The sequence below is a fragment of the Pleurodeles waltl genome, chromosome 1_1 (genome assembly GCF_031143425.1).
Source record: "Pleurodeles waltl isolate 20211129_DDA chromosome 1_1, aPleWal1.hap1.20221129, whole genome shotgun sequence".
Classification (NCBI taxonomy): Eukaryota; Metazoa; Chordata; class Amphibia; order Caudata; family Salamandridae; genus Pleurodeles; species Pleurodeles waltl.
The window spans coordinates 706,579,614-706,597,951 of NC_090436.1; the positions used below are offsets into that span (position 1 = coordinate 706,579,614).

At 46.4% G+C, this 18,338-nt stretch overlaps 1 protein-coding gene across 1 annotated transcript in view; it reads left to right on the top strand.

Moving 5' to 3' along the window:
- MEGF10 (multiple EGF like domains 10) overlaps positions 1 to 18,338 on the top strand; it is a 243,099-nt gene that overhangs the window by 161,089 nt on the left and 63,672 nt on the right. The window contains exon 9 of the mRNA XM_069227282.1: positions 1,803 to 2,018. Coding sequence (XP_069083383.1) covers positions 1,803 to 2,018 — 216 coding nt within the window. The remainder of the gene's footprint in view (positions 1 to 1,802; positions 2,019 to 18,338) is intronic.

Here is an 18,338-nt window from a genome sequence, read left to right on the forward strand (position 1 = left end):
CTGGAAATCTACCCAAGTCATAGATTGCCATGCACACTCCTTTCCGCCTCCGTTCTTACTTCCGTAAATAAGCTTATATTTAATTTCCTCATTTTGGTTTTTTTTCTCCACTGGGGCTTTGTATTTTGTAATTTTCTCTGGAGGAACGCGTTCCCTACAACACAAGACATTTGTGGACGATTCTTTTTACTTTCCTATGCTCTGTTCTTTTTCTTGATATTTGTGTTTCCAGATGGAAATGTTCATGCAAATGGTTGTGAATAGCCAACAAGAGTTATTATTTTATACATAATGCATGCTGCTTGCATGATAGTCACTTCGATACATACCTTTCCTGCGCCCACCATAAATTTAGTTCTCCAGAAATCCACCAGTTCCATTTTCGGATGTAAATATCCAGAGTTTATATTTCTGTAAATCAGCATCTGAAATTTACAGCAGCAGTTGGCTGTTCAGCACACCTATGCAGGAGTATAGCTATCAATAGTGCAGCAGGTGCAGTGGTACCACGCCTAAGGGAGGGACGTGCCTGTTGTACCCCAGTTATCTATGTGATAAATTACCCCGTGCTGTGCCTTACAAGGGTATTGCTATTCACACATGAATTCTTCAACCATATGGAGGCGCGAGGCCGAAGGCCAAGTTTCTTTGCAAGGTAATGGAACTCTGAGAGTCCCTTAGCACCGTTACTACGCCGCCCCATCCATGTTGAACTTAACTGTGCAAATTTCTATTTGAGTCACAGCTGCATTATAGCCCCTCGCGCAGTCAGTTGTTTCAGAGACGTTGGTATATGTTGGCATTTCACTGGCATGAGTGGTGTGGTTAGGTGCCGTATAGCCTGCGGTATGACAACCTCCGCTACTGCCTCCTGCCGAGAGTGGCAATGCCTTTCATGGCAGCCTGATAAATCCACTCTCGACCTCTACTCCCTCCAAAACATATATATGTATATATATATATATATATATATATATATATATATATATTTTTTTCACCTTGTCCAGGTCTCACCCTGCGTCGGGTCGGAAGCCCACTGACAACAGCCATCTGGCAAATGAATCCCTTTGTCCTGTTTGGATTTGTCAGATGCTTGTTTATTCTATTGGCGCGGAGACCTCACCGAGGGCTCGGCCCTTAATCAAAGCGCTAGACTCTTTTAACTTCCTTCTGTCGTGCCTTAGCTGCTCCTGTCTGTCACAAGGGGAAGCTTGTTCCCACGAGGTGGATACGAGGTCAAGTTTGCGGTGTGCTGCTGGGAGGACATCTTGTTGTTATACAATGTGTGAGTGGTAGCCATGCGTGAAGAGATGCAGGAGGGCCATGCCCTGGGCCGAAGAGCCAATCCTTGCTGCAGGTGGCCTAGTGGAAAGTCATTTTATCTCCCCGAGCCTGTCCTGGTGGCAGGCTGGCACGCGGATGCCAGCTCTGCTGGTATGATGCGCGGTACGGAGGTTCATTGATGTTGGACAGGGACATGTCCGGCTCTGAAGCACTTTGTGTATCAGGGCACAAAGTAAGAGAAAAGGGTATAAGAAAGGCTCGCAGGACAAAGGGCGCCGAGAGAAGAAAGGGAGAAGCTATTTGAGATGTAAACTGAAGGTGACTCCCAAGTTTCCTGTTCCCCCACAACACTGTGTTGACCTCTGTCTGTAGTAACACCAGGAGCAAAACACTAATGTTTAGGAATTGAGGGTCTAATAGGGTTTAAACCAACATATATTAATAAATGTATCCTTTTATTAGTACCTGCCAGTGCCCTTCTGCCTCTGCACTCCTGACCCTAATATTTATCCTTGCAGGTGCCAGGATGAGTGCCCAGTCGGCTTTTATGGACTGAAGTGTGCCGAAGCGTGCCGGTGCCAGAATGGTGGAAAGTGCTACCACATCAGCGGGGCATGCCTCTGTGAACCCGGCTACACTGGAGAGAGCTGTGAGACCAGGTTGTGTGCTGATGACAGGCTCTATGGCATCCGCTGTGACAAGCTCTGCCCTTGCCAAGTCAAGAACACGCACAGGTGAGTGCGAGGCATCAAGACAAGTGTACTGCTGAGTTCCTGGAAATGAACCCATGTTGGCATCATTACTGTGCCAGTGTCTTCTTCCTCAAGCTCACACTCACTTTTATATCACGCGAAAGCAAGTAAACAGTTCTGTGTCTCAGCTACTAACAAAGGGGCCTGATTTACAAAGGGGTTTGGACTCCTCAATGAGACTAGTAGAGACAAAAATGCATTTGTGATTCAAGATGCAAACTCGTCGCCTACAGAATTAGCGGAGGTTGGATAATAGAATGCTAAAGTACACTTATGAGAAGGGAAAATCTCCCTTTATAAGAGGGTTTTAGCCATTGTATGTCTAAGGATAGGGGCAAGAAAGGGGAGAGTATTGGTAGTGGCCATAAAAATTGCATGGAACATCCTCAGGCTGACATGCTTGCGAGTCATCACAAATATTTGCATTGCCTTTTCATCTAGAAAAGATTGTCCAGTTTCTTTAAAAAAAAAAAAAAACGGGTTCACGGGGGAATAGTGAGGGAGTACATGGGTACGGAAAGAGAGGAACAAAAAAATAAAAAAGATCACCATGAAGAGGACTTCACACCTAGATGGTAGTATGCCCTTATAAATGTTTGTATTCAGTACCACTGAAAATGTAAAGCTAGAGAACACATGGATCACTCCTGTGGGTGTTAGCGAATCCTCAGAAGTTGCAAATGTAGTCAAAATGTAGTTGGAAACCTATAGGAGTAAATTGCTGACCTTGTTTTAGAAGGGCTTTGTGATTCAGGCCCAAAATGCGTGAAACCATAAACTGTTCGATGCTGTCTTATAGGTGCGCTGTTTGTACTGCACAGGTGCATGAGAAGGAAGGTCTTGCTGAAATGCCTATTAGGTGTGTGTCTGCCATGTTATTTCCAGTTAGGACTGTTGAAGCAATGGTTTACCATATGGGTTGATGCTAAATGGTTACTCTTTGTTTACAGTGTGCATATGTATGTGATATATATTCCCACTGCACGCATTTCACCCAGATCACCTCCCTTATGCCAGAAACACAAACACCTCATTGTAACTAGAGTTCAAAACCTTGCAGCCTTACAGCTGCATCCTTGTTGGGCCTTTTCTCAAGTATCAAAGACAGATATGATGGCGGAACCCACCATCCTGGTGACTATTGTAAACTAACCATTGCCTACACTACTAATTGTTGTCAGTGCACGATCCATGTCGCCTTCACCACTGAGGATTGTCATACTCTCCCAACCCCCCACTAACTTGGCTAGGGGCTTTTACACAATTCCTGTAATACTTTCGGGCAAAACCAGATTTAGTGTGTAAGAAATTGATTGCGGCTTCATTGATATGCGGATGTTGATGACTTCACTTCAACGAACAGTGAAACATTTCACAAATACAATTTTCATTACATCAGGAGCACCTCAGGCCTGATTTGTTATAGGTAAAATTGGACGGTGGGATTAATTAGAACTGATCATTGGAAACCAGAATGCCACGCGGATTGTAACTTATAATTCAGAACGTTCACTTCTCTTTCATGAATTTATAATGTACAACTTCAGCTTTTAGGGGGAGGTGACCCATTTTTCTGCTGGACAGTTGGGCCTGAAAAGGCAGCATTCAGCTCTTTATCGAAGCGCTTTATACCTGTGCTCCGAGGATCATTCAGCCAATGGGCAGACTACGCGCTAAGCGTGATCAGGAGAGACTGGATCCAGATCGAGCACCACTTTAACAGAGCACAGAGCCTAGTGTAGAAGTTGCTGCACATTGTTTTTTGATTTTGACGTTTTTCCAAAGCGCTGAACATGTCACTTTGTGGGAGGAGAAAAGGTGGATCAAAAAAGCTGTGGTGCATCCTTGACTTACTGGAATTTAGGAAGGAGATAAAACCTGGCTGTTCCCCAGCAGAGGATGAATGATAGTAACAACTGAGAGCCATTCAGCATCATAGGCGTGGTGCCAGCAGCACCGGGCAACTGAGCAGACACACCCACCCAACAAGGATGCGCGGCTATGTCTGTCTCACCAGTGCTTGAAATGGAAATCTAGAGGTGCTGTACTCAGAATGCCACAGCACCTGCTTGCTGCTGCCGAGTGCCTCCACTTATCATAAATACTGCACCCCTGCTGAGAAGTGCAGGTACTTGCCCTGTCAAATTGAAGAAGTGGGGCCCATTTAAGGCACTGCCGCTCACTCGCTTTTACTCCACTCCATGCATGCATGAGTGGGGCTATGCATACATGAGACATGATGATAGCAGCGGCTGTCAGTCGGGCCTGGCACCAAAACGCTGGCGTCGTAGAGGGACCAACGAAGAGTTAGGTGGTGGTTGAGCTCCATGGAGCGGGCACATTTTGAAAACACTCGTCTCTCCTGAAGATGTGAAACGTTTCTGTTTACAGATCTTCATAATGTGTCTACCCCTTTCTCCCAAGGCGTATCAGCCAAAGGAGAGAAGCCATTGACCAGCAAACTTCTTTCAGTACCGCTTACCGTATGGCTTCTTTCTTGGATTGGGACCAGGAAGACAGCTAACGCCGTGTTCTTGAACCTCCCTCTCACCACCTTGTTTCGCAGAAGAAAGAAGCATACTGCCAATTAAGCGAACGGCTTGAGAACTCTTATTAGGGTTTTTGCCGTGCTCGCGCAGCCGGCTGTACATCTAATTACAAATGACAGAACGCTGATTGGATGTCAATCAATACTTGAGCAGACGCATGCTAGCACTCCCTGCGGGGCAGCAATTAACCATGCCTCCCCTAGCACGAGCTCCCGTGCCAAATAAATATGCAAATGAGTGTGCCTTCAGACAGGTCGCTGCGCCATTCTGCTGTACCCAGGGTCTCATTCTGAAAATAGATGGTTGGAGGTCTTCAGTTTACATCAGCGGTGCCATAGTTTCACATACGGGGATTTACGATGTCAGTGGGCACTTCTATGACATAACCAAACAGTGGTCTAAATCTGAAGGCTGTTCAAAAAGCACTTTGACCCCCAAGTCATGGATGAGTGTGTGTGTTTGGAAGATTTGCCACAGACATTCCCAGTAGATAGCTATGTTTGTTTCTGGTTGCCAGGTCCTGTGTCGTGGGCATGGGGTAGTCAGAGAGCACAGATGCTTCTCAAGAATTTTCCTATCTTGAGAGAGGAGTGGACTTCGATGCATCACTGGTGGCAGTCTGCTGCTTTAAGTTGTTTTGAGCCGTGATTTTTCACTTGTTGGGTTGGGTGAGCTTCTCCTGGAACAGCTAAGGAAAGCTACAGACACGTGATCAGGGTAGTAAAGCTAAGATGTGTAAGGTGATACAAGTGGTTATAGACAGAAATAAAATAAAAACCATTACAACCACCTTCAATGTCAAATGTGGCATTATACACAACCATAGCCACTTCGTGTGGTGATGCGCTGTGAGCGAGTGGGTCCTGAGTTGGTTTTATGGATTTTACTGTATAGTAAATGTCAACCAGGTGTAGTACCCGTAGGAAGCTGGGCTGGTGTGTGGTGAGCACCTACGGGGTTATCACCTTACACCAGGTCCAGGTATCCCCTATTAGTGAGATGGAGTCAGTGTCTACAAAGCCAGGGCTCTCTATGGGTAGCTGTGGATGAGCAGCCAAGACTTATCTAGGAGACATGCAAAGCTTATGCAATACCCCTATAGTCACACAGCACTTACACACATGAAAGAACCACACAGTGTTACAAAAATGAAGGTACTTTATTATAGTAACACAGTTACTAAAATACTGTATAGGCAATATTCCAGTAGGAGGTGAGTAAACACACTATTATGCACACATTAGAAGTCAGCGATTAGCATAGAAAGCATAAGCAAATAGTAAAAACAATAGCAAATAGTAAAGGCCCTAGGGGCAGACCAAATCATATACTAAGTAAGTGGAATGTGAAAGGCAGTCCCCCACCCAAAGAAGTGGAATAAGTAGAGAGGAGCTAGAGGAACTAGGAACTCCAAAGGGTAAGTACCAGGGTGCCCCCAGCATTCAGGAGAGAAGAGGTAAGTACCTGTTTTTCCCCAAACACACAGGTAAACTTTGGAAAAGGACTGTGCAAGACCCAAGCAAAACTGGAAGAAACCAAAGGTGGATCCTGACAGAAGAGGACCTGCAAAAGCAGGGGACCAAGTCCAGTTCCCAATGGAGTGTCTGTTGTGGAAGGAGCCACTACCCACCCTTCTGGGGATGCAGGACAGGGTCGACGATGGAGACAAGGAGTCAGCTCTGCAACATCGAAGCAGGAGAAGAGTTCCAGAAGTGGTGCAGGTGATGTACCATGATGGAAGAGGAGTTGCAGTCAGTCAGTGGTGTTGGAAAACCACCAACAAGCCTTGGCAAAGGCAAAAGTCACAAATGAAGATTTGCAGAGCTGCCAGGGACCAGCAAGGTCCAGGGGGACTCAAGTCCAAGGAGGCAGTCCCAGGTGACCCTCAGCAGTGAGGAGAGTTGAAAGAAGAGGATGCAGCCCCCACAGGCAACTCACAGGCAGCAGGCACAGGAGTCACAGTGAGGTCCACACACCTCCATATGGAGAAGAGTCCGACGTTGCAAGAGCAGCAAGCAGGGCAGCAGGCAGGAGACTGTGCTTTGTAGGGAAGAGTGCTAGAGGCTGGGGATACACAAAGCCTGAAGATCCCTTGAAAGAGGAGCCAACAAGCCTTTGTAGCTGCAAGAGTTACAGTGTTGGGGGGGGCTGTCCTGCAAAGAGGGGCATGGGCTCACCGTCTCTCAAGTTGGGCAGCTGGTAGAGCGGACCGAGGGGACCACTCCAGACCACCACCTGTGTTGCAGAATCCATGCAGTTCTGCAGGAGGGAGGATCCACGCAGCCAGACGTCGTTGCAGTTGGCGACTGCGGATGCAGGAGAGTGACTCCTTCACTCCAAGGGATATTCCTTCTTGTTTCTTGTGCAGGCTGAAGACTTTTCACCCCCGGAGGATGAACAGCCAGGGAAATGTTGCAGTTGCTGGAAGGAACCAGATAAATAATGTTGCAGAGAAGAGTTGTCGCTGGAGTTGCAGATTGCCAGTTCCTGGAGGGTCCAGTTGCAGTCCAGGTGGCCAGAATATGAAGTCAACAATGCAGAGGAGTCCTGCTGGAATCTAGAACATCGAATCTGAGGCCCCACCCAAGCGGGAGACCCTAAATAGCCCAGGAAGGGGGATTGTTCACCTAGCAGGGTGACCACATATCAGGAGGGGGCTGTGCCATCACCTGCCTGACCTGGCCACTCAGATTCTCCCAGGGGCCTCTGTCTACCTTGGATTCAAGATGGCAGAATCAAGTGGCCACCTGGAGGAGCTCTGGGCACCACCCCTGAGGTAGTGATGGACAGGGGAGTGGTTACTCACCAGTTTCACGCCAGAGTAGGGAGTGGGGGTTCCTGGACTGTTGCAAGCCAGTTTATGTAAGGAGGGCACCAAATGTGCCCTTCAAACCATACTGGTGGCTTGGGGAGGCTATCCCTCCCAAGCCACGTGACACCTACTTCTAAAGGGAGAGGGTGTTGCCTCCCTCTCCCAAAGGAAATCCTTTGTTCTACCTTCCTCTGCCTGAGCCGGTCAAGCAGCAGGAGGGCAGAAACCTGTCTGAGGAGTGGCAGCAGCACGGGCTGCCCGGAAGACCCCAGAAGACTGGTAGGAGCAATGCTGGGGGTCCTCCAAGGAGCCCCCAGAGTGCATGGAATCATACAACCAATACTGGCAACAGTATTGGGGTATGATTCTGACACGTTTGATACCAAACATGCCCAGGTTCGGAGTTACTACTATGTACCTGGACTTGGGTAGTGACCTGTGCCAGTACACAGGTAAAATGGCTTCCCCTCACTTATGAAGTCCAGTGTAATGGAGCTGGAGTTTGTAGGGGCAACTCTGCTCATGCATGGGTGCCCTCACACACAGGGACCTGCACCCTGCCCCCCTGCCCTCTGGGCTAGGAGGGCCTACAGTAGGGGTGACTTCAAAGACTTCAAAGAGTCCAGAATGCAGCAGCCAGACTCATTCTGGATATCCCCCGATACAGCCACATCTCTTTCTACCTCAGAGACCTACACTGGCTCCCATACAAACTCCTGATCCACACCTACAAGGTGCTGCACAACATAGGACCAGCATACTTCAACCATTGCCTCGCCTTTTACGTACCAACAGATGTCTCCATTCCTCCCAGCTCGCCCTTGCAGCCGTCCCAAAAATCTGGAAAAGCTCTGCAGGAGGAAGATCCATCTCCTACCTAGCACCCTGGACATGGAACGCGCTACCCCTCAAGCTCAGGCAGACCACATCACTGGTGCATTTCAGGAAGGAGCTCAAAACATGGCTCTTCGACTGAGTAGCACGCTGACATACAGCGATTTGAGACCCTATGGGTAATTAGCCACGCTTTACAAATCATGATTGATTGATTGACTTACAGTGACCTGGTGCAGTGACTTGCGGTGAAAGGGTGCATGCACCTTTTCACACAGGCTGCAATTGCAGACCTACAGACACATTTTGCATGGGCTCCCATGGGTGGCACAATAAGTGCTACAGCCCGTGGGGAACCCCAATAAACCAAATTTAGAGAGAGAGAGCACAGTCACTGGGGTCCTGGTTAGCAAGATCTCAGTGAACACAGTCAAAACACACTGACAGCAGGCAAAAAGTGGGGGTATCCATGCCAAAAAGAGGCTACTTTCTTACAGTACCTAATATACTTACTGCAACTGAGCACAAAGAGGTGTAATGTGCTGTCAACACCCAGGCACCAAACTCAAATATTTTCCCAGCAAAGGGCTGGCTGTATTATAAACTGGTGTACCCAAGGTACGGTTTGCATCAGGAATAGATGACAAACCAACTCATCAGCCACTTCCAATAAAAGCTGCCCAACAGATTAGTGACAGATGCTTAAGAGAAGTAAACGCCCATTGAGATAACAATACATTGTATAAAATGGACCTACCTCTAGTGTGAGTCAGCGCTGTCCCATCTCAGGATGCAAGACTTAGAAGTACAACTTACTTAGGGGCGTAGCTTGGTCAGTATGATTGTGGGGGGAATGACCTTCAAATTTCCCAACAATCATGCTGGGACAGCTTGTTGAAACACATTATCGGAGAAGTAGGACATGAGGGGGGCACTGGAAAAAGAGGAGGGTGGATTGTTAGGGGTACTTAAAACGTAATATTTTTCAAACTAATTAACATTTCCTAAGGCTTTCAAAACATAGCAGAGAGAATGTGTGTGTTTTTGTCAGTATGGGCATATAACAGCTCCAGGTGATATCTAATGGCCATTACACATCACCTGACTGTACCGAACTATTTACTACAGAATACATTTTTTAGGTGGGGTGTAACACCCCAAAACCCTGCCTCCCCACTTCAGCCGAATGTACATTTAATGCAGACTGGTATATTCAACGTGTGGAGTGGAAAGAAATCCTGAGATGTTATAAACAGAGTTATCTGTAAGGTGCAGAAGTGAAGTGGCAAGATATACACCAGGTGCACGGTTAACTCATAAACCTTAGCAAAGTGGAAAGGAAACAAACGATCTGTGACTAGTAACAAATAATTTGACTGCAGGTCCGGCAAGCTACCTGCACTTAGGAAAAGGCTGAAATGCAAATCCACGTGGAAGACTTGCAAACAGACTGGGTGGTCTTTGGGTGGGAGCCATGTTGCTACCATTGCATAGGACCCAAATGGATGAGGGCGGCAGAGATTGACGGTCAGTTGCATTCAAGCACTTGAAAATAAGGTGCTCTGTGGTGACACGCTGGTCTGTTCAAGGTCTAGTTCTCTTCAAAGCCTTAAGAAGGAACATGCAGAGAATGTGTTCTGTGAGAGATGCAGGCGATGCAAAGAAACTAACACAGCAAGAGGTCTGACTTTAAAAAAGCTGTAGGGCCACGCAAGAGGAGAAAGGTTAAGCTCAACACAGTTACACCCAAAGAACTACAGTAGACATAAACCATGTGGCTTTGAACAGGATTACCAGTAAACCAGAGCTTAAACTTGCTGTTACCACTCAGGGTCTGTTGAAGCCATATGTTATGCTATGTCATGTTTATGTGAAATAAAGCATGATGTTTGCATGCCAGGGTCTGCTTCAGTGTAGGAACCTGAGACCACAGCATGTGCCAGATGTTGAAAAGTAACTCAAATGGGTCAAAAACTCCTTAGGAGCGTGGGCCAAAACTCTCCTATATGTAATCTCTTTTTTAATACATTAGTTTGAGTATTGTTCTAAATGTTCTATGGCCTCCCTCCTCTAGCGAAGTATTCCATCACACTGAGCCCTGCACTGCAATTGCACAGACTCCTACTATCATCTTCTTAAACTTTGGAAGCTCACATACATGAGGGCGTTTGAGCAGGGCTGGCTGGGTGAATGGGTTGATGTCTTTGGAAAGTACCATGGAGATTGGTCCATCCAAATGCTTTGTATGAAACACTAAGCAGTTTAAGACAATCTGTTCAGTCAGTAGCAGGAAACGGAACCCAGCCGATCCCGAAATGATGTGGTATCTGTGACATAAAGTAAGGCATAAGAGGCCAGTTTTGAGCCCATTGATGTCTGTCTGTTGCCCAGGCAGTGAGGCCATGCTAAAGCCTTTCTGGAGTACTGTGTCTAGTTATGGAGGCCACATGTGCTGAAGTGTAACGAAAATTAAGGTACTAATAAAATGGTGTGTACTGTAACAGGGCCACTAGAATTATGTGATTGTGCGGCTGTGGCAATTTTCGCATAATTATAGATTTGCTGCATTTGCCACACAGTCCATCATCTGCTGCATAATCTACGATTTTAACAAAAAAATTATATTCCTAGCTCAAACGGTTCAAAAGTTACTCAAAACGCAGTTACATGTGTTGCTGCAGTGGAAGGCCATTTTTAAATGTTGACTGGTCACCTTTCTGTTGCTTATTGCTATATTTAGGTGATAAACAGATACTGATGATGTGCAGTCAATACCTAGGTGGTTCTAACTAGTTTAAAAATGACAAAATAATGAAGTAATACTATCATAAAATGTGCTGCATTAAGCTTCATAATTGGGCTTTTCTTGACGTACAATTTACTCAGGCCTGGTGCATAGGTTTGCCGTCCTGTGCCACATAATTCTTCTGTGAGGAGAGGCTTTGGAATTCAGACATGTCTGTAGCTAAAGCGAATGGAGGGGCGAATGGGGGGTGGGTGAAGCAACATTTACACCTCTTAAGGGCTAAGGTGGCCTCAGTGCAAGAATACTCCTAAACTCAGGCACCGTGATTTGTGACTGGATTCTTGTGGGGAGGGTCTCACGGATAACAAACTATTCCCTCAAAGAGCCTTCTCTTAGTCTCAATGAAGACAAACATAGGAGATATATTCAGAAAATTGTGTGACAGGATCAGGAGCGCAACATCAGTGAGTGAATGAGGATAAATCTAGACACCAAGTAGCATCTGAACTTGAAATGCACAGATAGGATGGGCCTCACCTGAGGATGGCTGGGCCCCCTACGAGGCCGAGAGATCCTTATGCGGTGCCTTACCTTAGGAGGGGGAGCACTTAGCCACCTTTGCAGCTGCACCTCCAAACCTCTACTGCCCTAATCTCCACTCTGGGGAGTTCACAGGTCAGAGAGGGTACCTCAAGTTCAGAACATGCTGGGAGAAGGCCCACATATCCCCAGCTGTCTTTCACAGAGGAAGCCACTATGCTGCCAGCCAGAGTGGCATGCTAGATAGCACACTGGACAGCGAGCTTCACTGTTTGGGGCCCTCTTTTAGTGTGGGCAAAATATCTAGCAACAATTACAGAGAAATGGGACAGTGTACCAGGCACTGACGCCCAGCATCTGGTGAGAGCATTTATATGAAGTATCAGCTTGGCTCAAGTGAGGAACAGGTTTGCAATCTACTTTGAATTGCATTGTTCTGATCTTGTTTTTAAAGGGGTTAATTGGAAACCCTTTCTAGGGAGATTGAGTTGGCAGGTTGAGGTCCTGTGAGATCTTCAAAAACTGATGTTTTGCTTTCTCGCTTAATCTTATGATGATAAATGTAAAAACAAGTCTTATCTTATTCACCTCCCCCATTTTGTTTGGAATAGAACTAGACACTGGAAGATCAGGGGATTTGCCTCCGAAGCCCACTTTCTACACGTGAGGAAGTGGGATTGGAAATAAGGTATGTTACAGTAGGTGATATTTTAGCCAAATTGTGATCTGTTATTTCTTTAAACCGTGCTGTCACTCGGCACTGAATATACTGATGTCAGGTGATGCGAGTATCGGTTGCCACATAGAAATGATTTGGGCCTAGACATGATTTGGGGCCCAGTCACTCCTACCGGGTAAGTATCAAGAGAGGTTAGTTCACAGGGTGTGAATGGTAACATGTCTGTTTTGTGTTAGTGATATACAGGCTCGGACACTCAAACACAATGGGTACTTTAAAGAAGCTAAATCAGCCTCGGTGTGAATACTAGGAACAATATTTAACCATTGGCTGTTACACTCAAGTGGTAGTAAACCATTAAAACAAAACTCATACAGAAACACCTGCCCACCTGTTGACACAAGAACACACATTCACCAGGTCAGCAGTATAATGTCGCACTCCGGCTGTGAGAGCACTTATCTTGACTATTTTAAGGGGAGGGAGCTGTTTTCTTCTTGATGCTACTTTGCCCTCTCTGTTGATCTCTTCCACTAATGTGTTTGTCACCTGTGGTCACAGAGGGTCTTTGCTGCATTAAAGACAGTGTAGGAGGTAATGGGATCTTGAAGGGCTGAGAACCCTGCCCAGCAGGTGCAGAGATGTCCCAGCTGTCATCACTATGGTGACAGCATTGATGGATGCTGTGGGCGCCACGGTGGCATCCAGATTGAAACAAAGGGCTTTAAAGGCAAGACAGCCTTGAGTTGTTGACGGTGGAATGATTGTTCCCTCATCTGAGCTATTCCATCTAGACTGTGTATTATGTGCCGGCTCCACCGGGCTTGTATCACGCACTGAGATCTTTGTGTGCCCCGAGGGCCCCAAGATGTACTTCTGATTATAAGTCTGGCCGGGGATCCACTGTTATAACTAAAATGTGATTATGCACATTCCCTGACAAGTGCCTCTCAGCCCATTGCAGCCTGTCTGAAGGAATTTGAACGGTGTGGATGGAAAGGTAGGTTTCAGATACCTTACAAGGAAGATTCATAATTCTGAGCCACAAAAGCAGAGAGGACAGTCAGAAAAGCGTTGTTTTCTAAAGTCTAAACATGTAAGATTTGTTCACACTGTAGACCAGAGAACAGAGAATAATTTACCGTCGATCAGTTGTTTTCAGTTCGGATACATTTCAGCTGCTGTTGGGTTGCCGGCTGCTCTATAAGTGCGTTGCTTGTACGTAAAGGTCTGTGAGTGCTACTGCACCCTCCGCACTGTAACCATGGCGAGCAATGCCTGTATATGTGGCACATTTGAACTTTTTATAGTCAACATTGGAGTGGTTTCAAACCTCGACTTATGTCTTCATTTCAAAGGTGTGAAACATCACTGCAAACTAACTAAAGTAACTAACACACAAAAGTAAGTAACTAAGTAACAAAAAAATAACACGGAAGCAGCAGTGACTCCGTTTTAAAAAATTGTTCTGTATGTTCTCATTTACGTTGAACTATCCTGCAACAAACTGCTGACCTAAAAAACATTGGCAAAACAAATGGGTCTCCCTTGGCCGCCAGACTTTTGGCATTGTCAGTGCTTGTGTTTTGTCAGGCTTTTACGAAACTTTATTGAGGGTGAGCCACAGCCGATATGAAACAAATAAGGTAAAAACAAAAATGTGTTATGATCTCAAAAAATGGCTGAAATGGGCTGACCCTCAGCTCCCCCAACACACACACACATATATATCTCTGCGATCATTACTTTCATTCTCAACATCTCAGCATCCCTACTGCACCCTCTCCCTAGCAGTCTACAACACAAGAATGCCTATCAGGGTAGGGAAGAACTGGTTCTGGATGTCTTTTAGTAGGCAGTGTCTGCCACCGGACCCATGGATGGTCATCAACCAGTTTCACCTATGGCTCTCTAAGGCCTTCTACACAGTGGTTCCCCACAATGCATCATACCGCTGACAACACTGCCTGAACGGTTGCCTGGTTTAATTCTAATGTAAATTATCCGAAAATAGAAACTAGACACCTCAAAACGTAATTTTAAAAGAACAACTACTGGCAGAGCACTCAACTTCCGCAAAGTACAAAATCTACAGAGCAACATGGAGATCCTTACTTGGGGATTATAGCACATATATCATTTCATTACTACAGAGGCTCAGGAGATTGGACTGCTCTGACCACCTCAGCGGAAGTTAAGATCCTGGGAGAGATCAGTGACTCCAAGCTCTTTCTCCAAATTCAGTTCAAGCAAGTGAACAAATGCACTTTTTACCCATAAAAATATTAGGTCGAACAGTCCCTCAACTAGGTTTTCCCCACCAAGTCATGGCCTTGATAACACATGCACTGTCACATCTTGACATTACTATGAGGCTGCATGGACTGCTTAGGCTTTTAATCATCATTCTACAATGAGTTCCTAATGCAGCAATCACACAACTTCTAAATCCGAACCAGTGGGAGCCATGCCCTTTCGGCCCTGCCCTTGTTACCAGTCTAACTCTTAAGATGAATATCCTTTGAGACTCTTTGCACCACTCACTGTGTAGTCTGTTTACAAACGTAGCCTCCCTACAGTCTATAGTCAGGCCCTACAGTCAAGTAGGAAGTTCAGAACCAGAATCCCCCCACTTTTGAGTGTTCTGTCGGGCAGCAGCTGTTTCTCCATATACACTTGCAAGTTCTGGAAAAGCCTCCAGGTGAGAGTAAGGATAATCAGCAATGACCTACAATTCAAAAATTCAATAGATGTCTGGCTGTTCCCCAAAATATGATGAATCTGGTTGCAGGCTGTACTGCAGTGTGTAGTGGTAAGTGTATGCAATTGTGATCCTGTCCCTCAATCTCTTTCAGTTCTTACCACCATGCATAAAGCTACACAATTGCCACTGCACGATTGGAGCGCACCTACAAACTTCATGAACAAAACCAAAACTTACTACTCATAGGCCACACCTCAACCAACTCTCTTTCAGCCATGCCTAACAAACGGGGTAGCTACTTGACCATCCAGAAAGTGCTCATTGTCCCCATCAGGACTAGGAAAATTAAATATAATAATTAAATGCAATAAGTTACAACACAATGCACTATTTAGAAGTACATCTCGTTGAGATGCAATATTGCCTCCCTCCTCCCTGGAGAAGGTATTCAAATGTATGTGTAAGTTGTTCCTATCACAGAGGTCAAAACACGAAAAAAAGGGCCTGCTCAAGCTGCTAGAACAGCAACCGGGGCAACAGTAGATATCAGCAACAGTGGTTCAATGTGGACCTCTTTTCGAACCAGTACTACACTACACAATTTTGTGGATGCAAACACTAGTGTCTTCATCCGCATAATTGTGTAATATTATTTTGAAAGTATGTCCTTAGTGCACTTATCACAGAGGTAGTATTTTAGAATATTGAGAAATAAGACTTGTGGAGCTGTGCAGCTAGCTGTTCAAGTGCATTGACACTTGCAGAACTGAATCACAACAGCACTTTCCTGCCACGATGAAAGGGATGCCTAGGAGTGGAGAAACATAGATCGATTCTTAGGGATTTACACTGAGATGCTTGCATAGGCCTTGTTGCTCGCAGTTGAGCTGCAGCCCATCAGCATCTGTGCTAAGAACTTTGTTCCTGTCATAGGTCGTGCTATCAGCTACAGACCTGCTTATTGGAAAAGGGAGCTGCTGGCCACGGCCTGTTTTTGGCAGTTAATTGATCGGCTAGAATAGGAGCAAGACAGCCTACTGCAGATCCTTACAAACAGACTCCTTCAGGTCTTGTCCAGCTGTGGAGACAGTTGTGAGGTCCTCACGCTCCCACTAGTGATGTTATGCATTGTTAATGATTGTGCCCTTTTGCACAGCACACATCACAAACTGTGTTGTCCCTAGAGGCATTAAAATAGCTTTTAAGCTCAGCCGAAATTTCAATTATGCAGGTATATAATTTCAAGAATTTCGTATTATGCTTGTTATGTGAAATTCCCAAACTTACACCAAGTTACACAATCATGCTGCACTTGTGGCAAAATTATAGCATAAAAGCAGGGCAATAGCCTGAACAACTAGAACACGAATGCACGTTGTTTGCAGCATTTGTGATTTTGGTGCAATATTTTTAATGTGAAATGCACTCTTTTGCTCCAAAATGGATACAATAATGCATTTTTGCTAAATTGTAGCACTAAATGCTAGAGTTATATTTCTTTTACGTGTGCTAACTCTTTCTGAAATTTGCATAATTAAGCAAAGGCAAATTATAAACATTTCGCCCACCCCTACTTTCATTACCCCATCTCACTGCTGTTTGAAAAAGAATGGCTGAATAGTTATCTTGCTTGTGAGTTACAAGTTGCACATACATACCTTTTCAACAGTGCTGTGTAACGCCTTCATAGCAAGCATCCTGCTGGATAGCTTGTAGCATCCAAACATGGGGAAGAAGAAAAGAAAAACACTTACTTGGTTTTAAGCAGGGGCGCCTCGTCCCCTAGGGTGGAGGGGCATTGTCCCCCTGCCAGCAGCAGCAGCTGCAAACCCTTTAATACAAATCAGTATTAAACTATGTTTATTATCGTTTTTGTATTAAATGTGGCGGGCCACGGACTATGACGCGAACTGAGGGGAGTGCACTGTACACTCCCCTCTGAACCCATGTGTGTTTGGCCAGCCGACTCGGGGCAGCCAAATACACATGCGCAGTAGGCTCTCTCCAGCCCGGCACTGTTGTTGCTGGGCTGGAGAGAGGCTGCAGAGGCTCCCAGTCTGCCTGGGAGCACCCTGGCTGGGTGCTCCCAGAGAATCCTGACACTGCTCTGAGCAGCGTCGGGATTGGCTGCAGGGCAGGCGGGGAGCCTGTGTCTGCAGTCGACGGTGGAGGAGTGGAGCAGCGCTGCGCGACGAGGAGCGAGGTACGTTTAAAAAAAAAATATTTATTATTTTGTTTTATTCCCCCGCCACTCACCGCCTTGCTCCTTTTTACTGCCACAAGTCGCCACTGGTTTTAAGTGTAACAGGGACGAGGAAACAGAAGCAGAGAAGGTGAGCGGAGTGCACTGTCTCTCTTGAGATGGCATTAAGACCACAGGCAGAGGTTACCACTGAGTGTTGCTACGGCGGAGAAGGGTATGTTATATGTAACTGGCTCACATCATAGGCCCAGAAACAATAACTATATTCGCCTAGAGGCTTTTCAGAATGAGCATGAATGGATCATAACGAGTTATTGAATGAAGGTGAGATGAAGGGGTGCACGCTTCTACTGCCCTTCATGTAACAGACGCATGTGCAGCTCGGCCTTAGTGTTGGTTTCCTTTGTAAATTATCAGGTGACTATTATATTCGGACTTCCCTTGCCCCGGACTAATTTTGGGGGCGAATGGTGATTCTGGTAGGGGAAAGCTTATTAACCAAATACAACGGGGTAAGGAACTGCTGACAGTGGGTATGTGTTGATTGTATTCATGCAATACTGCAAGCTAAAAAGAAAACAATTCAAAGAAAATAGAAAGAAACCGAGAAACACCCTCGCGGTGCTGTTGTGGTATTCGACAGGAAATAACGATACTGCTCCCGTTGCCCAGCCCGCATTCACCGAGTGGCCCACCTCGCATCCAGTGGTCATAATTTCTCGGCACGTGCGACCTCAGTTTCAGAACACTTCTTCGGGCCTTCCCTCCGACCCCTGACAGGAGACGGCCGTTAAACAGCCTCCCCTTCAACAACCGTCTCATTGTTGCACCACTTGATGGGGCTGCAGGGAGTGCCCTCTCGTTAACGCGAGGGCAGCCCCCGCGAGCCCCCGTGCCACAGGCTCTCCTTTGTGTCGCCCCTCATAGCGCCGAGATCCCGGCACAGCTGACCACGTCCCGTGCTACGAGGGGCAACAGCTGCCCCAAGGCCCGCTTAATGGGGCTGCTGTGCCAGGTACTGACAGCTGCTTGAGCGCCAGGTAGGGAAGGGGCCAGCGTCGAGGCACATTCCACCGCCGCGCCCTCTGACTTCCCTCTCTGTGCCCCCGTCGCTGCCAGGCTCCCTCTCTGACAAGGACTGAGGCTGCGCTCTCTGCGAAACCACTTTAAAGAGAAGATCTCTTTCCAGTCTGAACCTGCACCCAAGCAGCTGCGGATGCGTCCATTTTAAAGGC